At 42.7% G+C, this 12658-nt stretch overlaps 1 protein-coding gene across 1 annotated transcript; it reads right to left on the bottom strand.

The window, feature by feature from the left end:
* Positions 1 to 24: 24 nt before the first annotated feature.
* Positions 25 to 12032, bottom strand: LOC115147273 (germ cell-specific gene 1-like protein). The gene is made up of 5 exons (XM_029689422.1): positions 11343 to 12032; positions 6720 to 6767; positions 2895 to 3053; positions 2242 to 2353; positions 25 to 1401 (listed from the first exon to the last, which is right to left on the bottom strand). Exons 1-5 carry the CDS (start codon positions 11629 to 11631, stop codon positions 1107 to 1109), a joined length of 903 nt encoding a protein of 300 aa, XP_029545282.1. The 5' UTR covers positions 11632 to 12032; the 3' UTR covers positions 25 to 1106.
* Between the last annotated feature and the right edge of the window lie 626 nt (positions 12033 to 12658).

The following is a 12658-nucleotide window of genomic DNA, read 5'->3' as shown; positions in this document are numbered from 1 at the left end:
AAACATTCAGAGTTTGCTATGGAAGACGACATTTGTTTATTGAGTAATTCATTGCGGAATCCTTAATCCCTATGAGCATAAAGTACTTTAAATAGAATACACAGTCATTGGTCATAATGATACTCAAGTAACATTGGTGTCCAGTGGTCAGTTTTTGTTTTATCCGATACTGAGTAATGTGCAGTAAACATACCACTGAGGCAACAAACAATATGTAACTTCAAAAGTAAAATAATACACATCTTACAGTGATTTCACAGATCAAAACCATTATACTTTATGACATTTATTTACATTTATGTAGTTATGCGTTATAGGCACTGTATATGCTGCAAACACTTATAGCTATATTTTTGCAGTGCACATTCTTAAAATACGAGTTAAATGCAGTTTGTCACCCCTTCCTAATTCCAAATTTAGTAAGGCTAATAGCATGCAAAAACATCACATAAACAGTCCTATGGTGTTCCAGATAAATCAGAGGGCATTCTAATACAAATCTTGTTTAAAGGGGTATCCATTTTTGAACATACAAATTAATGATATGTAGCTATTAATTCTTGAAGAATATAACATTAATGCCTCATCAGCTTAGTTCAACTGTCTGACCCCATTAGAAGCCAAAATAGAAGCATCCATAGTTCTGTCTCTGAATTTGAGAGGGGTTCCATTTCTCCAGCTCCATTCCTCAGCTTTTTACTGAAACAGGGGCAGGGAAAACGCTATTGTTATTGATTGCTGCTTTCCTTGTGTGTCAGATCATCTAGTTGTATGATCAGTGTGTACAAGGCTGTCTTTCCATGGCTATCAATGTCCCAAACTGGGAACGAGGGAGTGAATATCCTGGCTCAATTAAGGCAGTGATAAATTCAATCATAGAACTGATTCAGTTGCTACAGAATCCCCAAAAGACCCAACACAGATGACGGACCACAATTTGATAACACTAACTTCATACAGTTACTTTTGCCACATCCCAGCGGGCAAAACGAGTTGAAATGACGATGAAATAACATCAGCACAACCAGAAACTGGTTAAAAAATGACATAATTGCGACATAATGTGAACCAGTTGTAACCAGTTTTGCCCGCTGGCATCCCTCCCTTCAGCACTGGTCTTCCCCCAGAGTCTCTGAAACCTCACTCAGGTCTAATGACGAGGCCGGTATGTGCGTCCTAATACCACTGCTATACGGCGTCTGTGTGTACACCTCCACAGTTTGGCATATGGAGTGTAGGGAGTGATCGCGGTAGTACCCCAGCGCCTCCCGCGCCTGCTCCTTGCGGATGCTCTGCACGAAGGTCTTGCGTTTGTGTCGGAACTCGATGACAGTCTTGGTGTAGGAGTTGAGGGTGGTGACTGATGCACCCATGCAGCAGGTGAAGGATGCCCAGGCCATGCTGGAAAACAGGAAATGGAAAAGATGGAAGAGAGAGAAGAGAGGAAATGGGCACAACAGATAGAGGAGAGAAAAATGATGGGGACAGAGAGAGGAAAAGGCAAGGAGGAGTCAATTGAAGATGCAATCTGCATATTTAGGCCTATCGTTGTTCAGGGTCAGTTCATAGGGTTGCTGTTTGAATGAAAAACAAATGACAAATGGTTTAAAACAAACAAATGGCTTTAAACAAATGGCTTTAAAAGCTAAGAAACGTTAATTATCGAAGTTATCAATCAGTTGACAACAGCTCAAGAAATTCTGACAAATATTACACTAAGAAATAGGATGTTTTTATGAAACACTGCAAAATACTGAAAAAAAACAAATAATCACTGAGTTTGGGGATTTCTGGCATACTTTTGTAAATATTATTATTCCCATGTAAAAATGGAAGGGTCGTAGCTTTGCAGGATTATTGTCAATCCGTCAATCCCAACAGGGTAGAATGTCAATCTGGATAGATCCCAATGTAATGGGCCACTACTGTACATTAGTCTATACACTGTAGCTCCCATATTCACTCACTGCACATGTTATAATCCAGAGCTATGTCACAAGGGTCAAGATGTTCAGCCTGGAAGATTAAAATTCTGAACATACAGTGTACATATGTCTATGTGAGCTTACACTTTACCCTTGATCCCCTTATGCAATTTTCCATCGACCATATATATATTGGGGCTTTGGGACACCAAAGCCTAATCCGCCCGGTAACATGAGAGCTTTGGGGTTTTCATTAGATAAGTGTGACGCTACATACGGAGACGTAGAATTGTGTGTGTGTGTGTGTGTTCCCTACCAGAAGGACCATCCGTAGTCCCAGTTATAGGGCCTCCAGTCTGCAGGGCCCAGGGTGACTGTCACCTGGAACACCTGTGTGTACATCATGTGGGCCACCATACCCAGGAGCCCTGGAAATACACAGATACAGGTATACATTTAGATGTTTAGTGTACATGTAGGCACACACACACACACACACACACACACACAATCCCACTCTGATTGGGAGAGGCTGCAGGTTATTTCCTGATCAAGACCTACAAAACCTGCTTCTCTCCTTGCTAGCTTCGCTTTTCATCATGTTCACCACCGTGTTAGACTTGTTCGATGTCTGCTAGTGGCAACAGTTGCATAGTACTGTATACAAGTATTTCTTTACTTTGCTCCACCAATTAGGCATAAAAAGGGCCAAGAGTTTTCCCCAGACCAGACTCAACAGCAGACAGCGTTTTTTTTCCTGGCCATATGACGTAACCTATGTAATTCAACAAAAATCTAAATGTGTCATGAACAGAAAGAAATCTGGGCTCTATGGTCGCCCATGGAGTTTTTCTTGGTCAGGTCATGAGGTCTGGGAGAACTCCCGGCCCTTACACACGAAACAATAGCCTGGATCCCAGATCCGTTTGTGCCGTCTTGCAGAGGTGGTTTTAAACAGTCCCTCTGTACCTGAGAGGACGGTGAAGATTGCAGCGAAGGCGTTCAGTTTCAGTCCATCTATCATGTTGCTGGTGCTGGAGTGGACCAGTTCTAGACACATCAGACTGAAACCCACTATCAACAGGACTATGTACAGCATCTCAGAGACCACCGACAGCCATAGGACACCTGCAACAGACAAAGCAAAAGCATTAACAGTCGTTAGGGTATTGGAAATCAGTGAGAGATTTCTCTATAACTGTGATATGATGTGGAATTTGAATCACTGATCATATTATCATAATGATATGTTATGGTTGTGGAGAAAAGGGTTGATTTCTTTGATCGTGTATGCTTCGCCCATCTGTTCGTTCATAAATCACAGGACTGTATTTGGCAGGTGCCTATTTGAAGTCCTGTCATGGACACAAACGTTTTATTCCCTAAAAAGTAATTCCTGATGTCTGATGATTGTGTCCTAACTTAACCTAAACTCAGGTACACATTTGTATTTTTGGTGTTTTTGGCCTATCTTACATCTCTTACATAATTTCTGACATCCATAGCAACAACAGACCTGTTGATAACATGTCTCAGGACCGACAGGCCACTCAAAACCAATTCATGTAATTTGTCGCAAAAAGTATCGGGAATCTTCCCAGGCCTTCCAGAGCGTCAGACCCTCACACTGTCTCGTTACAAGAGGTTGGAGTCAGACATCTCTTCCTACCTCGCCAGTCTGCTATTAATCCTTCTTGACACTTCATTGCAGGAAGTGAACATTGGCTGGTGCCAGTATTTCCCCAGAGACGCTGTCAACGGGATAGGGCGGCGGGTCAGGGGTGGTGGCGGGGATGGGGTTGGGGAAGGAATGTCCCAAGACTGAGACAGTGTCTCTTTTCGTAATGGAATTTTGGAACAAGGTTTGGTGGTACTTAACTTTGGAGACAGTATTAACCCCGTACAGCGTTCTTATTACTGTGGAAGTATTCTTGTGAGTGGAGTGTAGTTGCTACGGTAGTAAATAAAGTAGGCTATATGAACTACAGTACAATCCATGTCGTTTTTCTGTTTTGTTTCAATTGAGTTGTTTAGCAGACACTTTCTAGAGGAGACACATTATGACTCGCGGAAGTATGAGAGCTTCTATCTTGTTTTGATTAGTTGTCAGTCTGCATTATTTGCGCATGGATCATTTCACAGCTGTTATCATAACCGTCTCCTTTGACAGAGTGGGTGTGACCATAGCAACCCCACATCCTGTGTCCCTGACAACACAGGGGATGATGCCAAGGTTGTTTGAGAACATAAGCCACAGTACGTCTGGAATAGGGAGTTTATATTACCTCCAGTACATCAAGGCTGATATAGTCAACAAATCAATCAACTATTGTGATGTCAAAGTTCAGGTTTAATGAATATGTAAAAGGTATACCAGAGATACAGAACAAGTTGTAATAACTAGACCAAAGCCTACAGATAAACGATCTGATATAGAAACATTTACTGGAGTTATAAGTCTCACAGGAGAACTTTCTCAAGAATTTTCATTAACAACAATCAGTAGAAGCACGTGGGTGGATTTGTCATTTCGAAGCTCCATTAAACCTATTCTGCCTTCCTTCCTTTATAATATATTAACAAAGAAAGTTACACCAATCCTATTGCTCTATGCATTACTTTAATCTGAAACATTGGTAACAGCTAAATACTTCGTATTGTTTTTTTTTTATATCTGCACTGTATCATATCCAAATTCAGACATAATTAAAGTTCATCAAATGTAACTTTGATGATGTGGTACGTTCATATTTAATTTATATGAGGGAAAAAAATATTGAGTCTTAATGTAATTTCCTCAATTGGAACAACAAAGGCAAACGCAGTAACTAAATATCAGAAGGCAGTTCAAACTTGATGCAGCCACTGCACCCTGCAAACATCTCCTGTATGGTGGTGTCATGACAGCCACTGCACCCTGCAAACATCTCCTGTATGGTGGTGTCATGACAGCCACTACACCCTGCAAACATCTCCTGTATGGTGATGTCATGACAGCCACTGCACCCTGCAAACATCTCCTCTATGGTGGTGTCATGACAGCCACTGCAGCCTGCAAACATCTCCTGTATGGTGGTGTCATGACAGCCACTGCACCCTGCAAACATCTCCTGTATGGTGGTGTCATGACAGCCACTGCACCCTGCAAACATCTCCTGGATGGTGGTGTCATGACAGCCACTGCACCCTGCAAACATCTCCTGTATGGTGGTGTCATGACAGCCACTGCACCCTGCAAACATCTCCTCTATGGTGGTGTCATGACAGCCACTGCACCCTGCAAACATCTCCTGTATGGTGGTGTCATGACAGCCACTGCACCCTGCAAACATCTCCTGTATGGTGGTGTCATGACAGCCACTGCACCCTGCAAACATCTCCTGTATGGTGGTGTCATGACAGCCACTGCACCCTGCAAACATCTCCTCTATGGTGGTGTCATGACAGCCACTGCAGCCTGCAAACATCTCCTGTATGGTGGTGTCATGACAGCCACTGCACCCTGCAAACATCTCCTGTATGGTGGTGTCATGACAGCCACTGCACCCTGCAAACATCTCCTGTATGGTGGTGTCATGACAGCCACTGCACCCTGCAAACATCTCCTGTATGGTGGTGTCATGACAGCCACTGCACCCTGCAAACATCTCCTGTATGGTGGTGTCATGACAGCCACTGCACTCTGCAAACATCTCCTGTATGGTGGTGTCATGACAGCCACTGCACCCTGCAAACATCTCCTGTATGGTGGTGTCATGACAGCCACTGCACCCTGCAAACATCTCCTGTATGGGGGTGTCATGACAGCCACTACACCCTGCAAACATCTCCTGTATGGTGGTGTCATGACAGCCACTGCACCCTGCAAACATCTCCTGTATGGTGGTGTCATGACAGCCACTGCACCCTGCAAACATCTCCTGTATGGTGGTGTCATGACAGCCATTGTTATAACATTTGAACAGCAGTTGAGACAGGATGCAGACCCCTTCATACTGCAAGAGTATAGCTCAACATCCTTTTATACTTTATGCAACCATGTAGACCAGGGGTCTTCAATCTTTTTTTGTCCAGGGACCCCCTCCCAGGCAAACAGGCATTTGACAGCTGGGACCCCCATCATATGTTAGCAAAACATGTGCTGTCTTGTCTTATCATTAGGGGAATGATAATGGCAAGGAGAAGTACTCCAAAAAAAAACAATGAATAGATTTGGTAGATAGTTTTTCATTATTTTGACTAAGAGCTGTTTAGCTGGTTAAACAAAGGTTAGCCATGTGTTTGCAAAAGTTAATGTCCAAGTCAAGAAAGCTTACCAGCAGCACTTGCTGCACTGGTAGCCTTTTCAAAAGCCCAAGTCAGATACTCCAGTGACTGTAATTAGCTCAGTATTAGAAGTTGACAAATAAAGTAGATATTCTCTTCTTTCCTACTGTAGACATGTAATTGAAAATGTGTTTATTATATTGTTGCTAGCTATAGTCATAAAAATATCCTCCTCCCCAGGGGTGGAATGGCCATCTGGCATTTTTGCCAAATGCCAGATAGACTGGTCCATTTTTTGCCTAGTGGGTCAAGTGGGTCTGTCTGACTTTTTTTTCTCTTTTCACAAAATGTTTATTATCTGGCTAATAATGGGGGCCTGAAAATGGGCCAGTGTGTTAGAAATGCCAGGGCCAATTTCTGGTCCCAGTCTGCCCCTGCTCTCCCTCTACAAGTAATCTTCCTGGTACGGGTGATGTACAGCTCTATAGCAGATGTGTTTACCTCCTGATGTATGCAGTGATCACTCACCTCTCTCCGAAGCCGGAGCCAGATCGATAAAGCTCCTGCATTTCTCACCTGGAACGAATGGAGAAAATTGAGTTTCATTCCAAGCTGTAATACCATGCATGGGTTCTTCAGGGCCACAATTCACTCAGAGTATCCTGCCTAGACGACTTGATTTTCGTAATTTGGGGAAGTTCAAAAGTTCAAGAAGAGAAACATTGCGTGCTTGGCATAGAAAAAGGGAAAAGCCCATAAGTGAAATAAGTCAAATAGAAGTAAAGTTCACTGGATTCTAGCCACAAGTCATTCAGAGTATCTATTAGCCTACTTGATAGTGACGTATAATCTATTTAAGGACATGGTTCAACAGTTCAAGAAGAGACACACTGCGAGCTTGGCATACAATAGAGATTAAATAGCAGCTTCAAGGCACACACAAGTCATTCAGATGATTTAGTCTACTTGATTGTACCCACTGGTCAAAAACTGGCTGAATCAATGTTGTTCCCACGTCATTTCAACAACAAAAATTAAATGCAATGAAGTAATTTCAACAACAAAAAATCTATGTGGAAAACTGATTTGATTTGCAGAACGTCATCAATTTAAGGGGATTTAAAAAAAAATCCACCCAACTTTTAACCTAAATCCAATGTCATGGTGAAATGTTTTGTTAATTTCAATAGTGAATTCACAACTCAACCAAATGTCAATCAAAACTAGACTTTGAAATGACATCAGTGCCCAGTGGGCTGTTCAAAAGAAGAAATACCATTGTGTGCTTAGCATGAGCAAAGCCAAGAGCCAAAACTGCAAATCAAGAGGTCAGAAACAAGCAAAAGATCATGAGAGAGTCACAGTGAAATTTACTCCTGAAGTGCTGACCTGTTGCACCCTCTACAACCACTGTGATTATTATTATTTGACCCTGCTGGTCATCTATGAACGTTTGAACATCTTGGCCATGCACTGTTATAATCTCCACACGGCACAGCCAGAAGAGGACTGGCCACCCCTCAGAGCCTGATTCCTCTCTAGGTTTCTTCCTAGGTTTTGGCCTTTCTAGGGAGTTTTTCCTAGCCACCGTGCTTCTACATCTGCATTACTGCTGTTTGGGGTTTTAGGCTGGGTTTCTGTATAGCACTTTGTGACATCGGCTGATGTAAAAAGGGCTTTATAAATACATTTGATTGATAGCCTATCTAGTCTAATGCATCGATAGAAGCTATTTTAGAGGACATGTGGGTAGTTAAAAATTCAACCATTGCGTCCTTTGCATGAGAAAAGGCACAGCGTGGTCAAGTACAAGCAGCCAGAGTTCACAGAGGTCGATGACTTGACCATCCCCACAGAGCTTCCAGTTCAATCCTTCCCAAATTACATCCTTCTGGTACTTCTTCTTCCTGGACATTACTGGGACCTTCAGGGATCCCATAAGACCTTATGTCAGTTGATCAAGACTTGATAACACGATGCACTTTTTCATCCACCCTTTCCTCCCTCCTTTCCTCCCCTCTTCTAGGCATGATTTATTCTTTCCGTCCGCTGTCGATTGTAGCCGCCCGCTGCGGCTGCTGGATTTGTCGTAAATCTAACGCTTAATCAGGTATCAGGAAGATGGTGACAGCTGTTTAGAGGAAAAACTCATCAAGGGCCGTTATGTAATCCTTATTAGTCAACTCAACTGTGTGTGTGTGTGTGTGTGTGTGTGTGTGTGTGTGTGTGTGTGTGTGTGTGTGTGTGTGTGTGTGTGTGTGAGTGAGTGTGTGTGTGCGCACGCCTGTGTGTTTGTACAGTCCCAGACCCAGGCCTGATGAGACAACATGCTCCCAGTATTTATTCTGGCATAAACTGTGACACTTTATTTCTGTTCTTAATGTCTCTTTAACATGCCATCACCAGACCAGGTCTACTGTCTCCAACCAGAGGCTCTGATCCTGATGTCATTACAGATGGAGTACCTGGAAGTCAAGACCGATGTTTGGAGATGGGAGAGCTGCCATTTCCCCTCTTTTAAAGGTGGGAATGTTGCAAAATGTTCTTGATTGAGTCAAACTCAGTGTAACTAATCTAGCTATATAATCTCCAGAGACACCTTTGACTTAATGGTGTTGTCATTAACATGGTAACTACGCTTACGCGGGCACATCATCAGATCCAGCTGTTGCACTTCCACCTTGTGCATTTGTTTAGACTCAAGAGTAAAGCTGTGTGACGATTTTACTTCTTGTTACAGACATTCACAGTACCCTATAGACCTGTAGGGAGAGAGACTGCTAGGGTAGATTACTAGTACCCTATAGACCTGTAGGGAGAGAGACTGCTAGGGTAGATTACTAGTACCCTATAGACCTGTAGGGAGAGAGACTGCTAGGGTAGATTACTAGTACCCTATAGACCTGTAGGGAGAGAGACTGCTAGGGTAGATTACTAGTACCCTATAGACCTGTAGGGAGAGAGACTGCTAGGGTAGATTACTAGTACCCTATAGACCTGTAAGAATAGAGACTGCTAGGGTAGATTACTAGTACCCTATAGACCTGTAGGGAGAGAGACTGCTAGGGTAGATTACTAGTACCATATAATCCTGTAAGAAGAGAGACTGCTAGGGTAGATTACTAGTACCCTATAGACCTGTAAGAATAGAGACTGCTAGGGTAGATTACTAGTACCCTATAGACCTGTAGGGAGAGAGACTGCTAGGGTAGATTACTAGTACCATATAATCCTGTAAGAAGAGAGACTGCTAGGGTAGATTACTAGTACCCTATAGGCCTGTAGTGAGAGAGACTGCTAGGGTAGATTACTAGTACCCTATAGACCTGTAAGAAGAGAGACTGCTAGGGTAGATTACTAGTACCCTATAGACCTGTAGGGAGAGAGACTGCTAGGGTAGATTACTAGTACCCTATAGACCTGTAAGAATAGAGACTTCTAGGGTAGATTACTAGTACCCTATAGACCTGTAGGGAGAGAGACTGCTAGGGTAGATTACTAGTACCCTATAGACCTGTAGGGAGAGAGACTGCTAGGGTAGATTACTAGTACCCTATAGACCTGTAGGGAGAGAGACTGCTAGGGTAGATTACTAGTACCCTATAGACCTGTAGGGAGAGAGACTGCTAGGGTAGATTACTAGTACCCTATAGACCTGTAGGGAGAGAGACTGCTAGGGTAGATTACTAGTACCCTATAGACCTGTAAGAATAGAGACTGCTAGGGTAGATTACTAGTACCCTATAGACCTGTAGGGAGAGAGACTGCTAGGGTAGATTACTAGTACCATATAATCCTGTAAGAAGAGAGACTGCTAGGGTAGATTACTAGTACCCTATAGACCTGTAAGAATAGAGACTGCTAGGGTAGATTACTAGTACCCTATAGACCTGTAGGGAGAGAGACTGCTAGGGTAGATTACTAGTACCATATAATCCTGTAAGAAGAGAGACTGCTAGGGTAGATTACTAGTACCCTATAGGCCTGTAGTGAGAGAGACTGCTAGGGTAGATTACTAGTACCCTATAGACCTGTAAGAAGAGAGACTGCTAGGGTAGATTACTAGTACCCTATAGACCTGTAGGGAGAGAGACTGCTAGGGTAGATTACTAGTACCCTATAGACCTGTAAGAATAGAGACTTCTAGGGTAGATTACTAGTACCCTATAGACCTGTAGGGAGAGAGACTGCTAGGGTAGATTACTAGTACCCTATAGACCTGTAGGGAGAGAGACTGCTAGGGTAGATTACTAGTACCCTATAGACCTGTAGGGAGAGAGACTGCTAGGGTAGATTACTAGTACCCTATAGACCTGTAGGGAGAGAGACTGCTAGGGTAGATTACTAGTACCCTATAGACCTGTAAGAAGAGAGACACTAGGGTAAAGTACTAGCAGAGCCAGTAGGGACCCTTTCTAAAAGCACTAAGCTCATGTCCCCTAAACTTCTTACCAAGGGGTCACTGTACCATAAGTCGAAACTCCCATCCCATGTTCCAATGATTGTTATGCCGGGATAAACTGCTCTTTTGGCTATCCAATACTTCATGCCAGAAAGGACAACTCGTTTTTCAAGATGCCATTTTTGACTAGTGGCGTCTGCCTGCATAAATTGGGGGTGATTACCCTAAAAAACTCATAACTTTGTAAATATCCTTAGCTTGCAGTTTTAGATCATATGTATGTATATGTCCCATCTGGAGACTGATGCTTAGTTACTATGGTGACACAAGATGATGACACATGAGAATGGTTCTCATAATGACACAACCAAGGAATTATTGCAAGGACTACAGAGTTTAATAGCTGCAATTATACATCATTGTGTGTGTGTGTGTGTGTGTGTGTGTGTGTGTGTGTGTGTGTGTGTGTGTGTGTGTGTGTGTGTGTGTGTGTGTGTGTGTGTGTGTGTAACAATCTAATCATGCCTTTATAGACCCTTGTCTATTTCTGAATGTATAGGGTGTTCTTTTTGAATGGCAAGAATGCCTGCTTAGAAACCGGTATTGATTGAATAGTTTGAACACACACACACCTCCTTCCTATAAATATCCATAATATTTTAGCCTTTACACTCCAGAAACCTCACTATAATCAATTGACAACAAGACGGGACAAAGTCATTAACAACAACAACACCTCATCACCTCACCTTCATCATGGATATTCTCCGCACAGGAGAACCAGATCCCGGTGTGGAACTGTCTGAATAGGAACCGGTCGTCCCCCGTTTCCCAACTGTACACAACTACTTTGGGGTCCGTCTCGTTCACTCCATAATCGATGCAGTTGTGCGTGCGAAGTTTAGTGCACTTTGGCTTTGGGACGCGCTGCGTGCCGACGCACCAGTATGTTGTGATGAAAGCAGTTATTGAGAAAAATAGTGCTAAAAGATTCATACTAACGGACAGCAGTGCCCTGCATTTGCGAGTGGTCTTCATTGTCCATAGATATCTGCACTTATTAGATAACTCACTCACTCACTCACCATCCATCCAATATGAATCAAAACAGGGAATGAAAAACTGGTCAAACTCTACCGAAAATAAGTTTCAACTGATGTGCAACATGTCGGCAAAAAAATACATAATTTGGCACTCCAACCCGTTGAATTGAAATTACTCTCCCTACCCGATTTGAGGGACGGCAAAATCTGAGTTTAAATTCAGCTTCAATCCACCATTATCATCTGTTCGAGTCGTTAGCCATTCGATCATTTTCACACGAAGTGCCCTGAAATGACCCTCATCCATTCGCTGAAGGATTGTCACGTTGTCAAAAGATTTGAAGAGCTTGTTCGCACAAAATCTGTGGGATTTGTATCGGTGATGCTCGCCTTCAATCTGTGATGAGCCGCTCTCTCTCTCTCTCTCTCTCTCCCCCTCTCTCTATTTTTTCCCTCTCAGAGATGATGAGATTACAGTTTATTGATAGCATATTTAATTTTGTGTGAACAATAATCAAACCATAACATCAGACTGGGAATAGTATTTCTTATATTTCAGAACAGTACTTGGACTGTTTGACTGAGCCTGTCTGGGGTGGAGTGCCAGATGGGTAGGATTTGCACTTTTGGGACTATTCCATTGGCAATTACAAAATGATAAAGTCTAAACAACATACAAGACAAGCCTACCATAAAAACTATCTAGATAGCCATTGTTCAGTGTTACCATTAAGATGTCAACTAGTTAAGTGTTGCCATAAAGTCCATCTATAATGTTCTGCAAAGAGGGTGCTGTTCTAATTGAAGGGCCACATAGACAGCAATTGTGTAATCACTCAAACTTCTCACTCCATCTCCCTCTCCCCTCTGACAGTGTAAAAGCCAACACACAATCACAGCTTATTGTAAAATAGACACAAATTACTTATTGGACATTTGTGACGGCCACACGAAAAAGTCCACTGTGTGAATTACATGATTTTCTTTCGTTATAATGCACCTTCCTTCCTTCCTTCCTTCCT

Source organism: Salmo trutta, chromosome 14 (assembly GCF_901001165.1).
Source record: "Salmo trutta chromosome 14, fSalTru1.1, whole genome shotgun sequence".
NCBI lineage: Eukaryota > Metazoa > Chordata > Actinopteri > Salmoniformes > Salmonidae > Salmo > Salmo trutta.
The sequence above is the reverse complement of the archived record's forward strand: the minus strand, read 5'-3'. Positions and strand labels throughout refer to the sequence as shown.

Excerpts from the sequence above, each read along its gene's own strand:
- LOC115147273 (XM_029689422.1), bottom strand. The coding sequence starts at position 11,631 with ATGAAGACCACTCGCAAATGCAGGGCACTGCTGTCCGTTAGTATGAAT. Across the intron at positions 6,768-11,342 it reads GGAGAATATCCATGATGAAG|GTGAGAAATGCAGGAGCTTT; the intron begins GTGAGGTGATGA and ends CATTCGTTCCAG. Across the intron at positions 2,354-2,894 it reads AATCTTCACCGTCCTCTCAG|GGCTCCTGGGTATGGTGGCC; the intron begins GTACAGAGGGAC and ends GTGTATTTCCAG.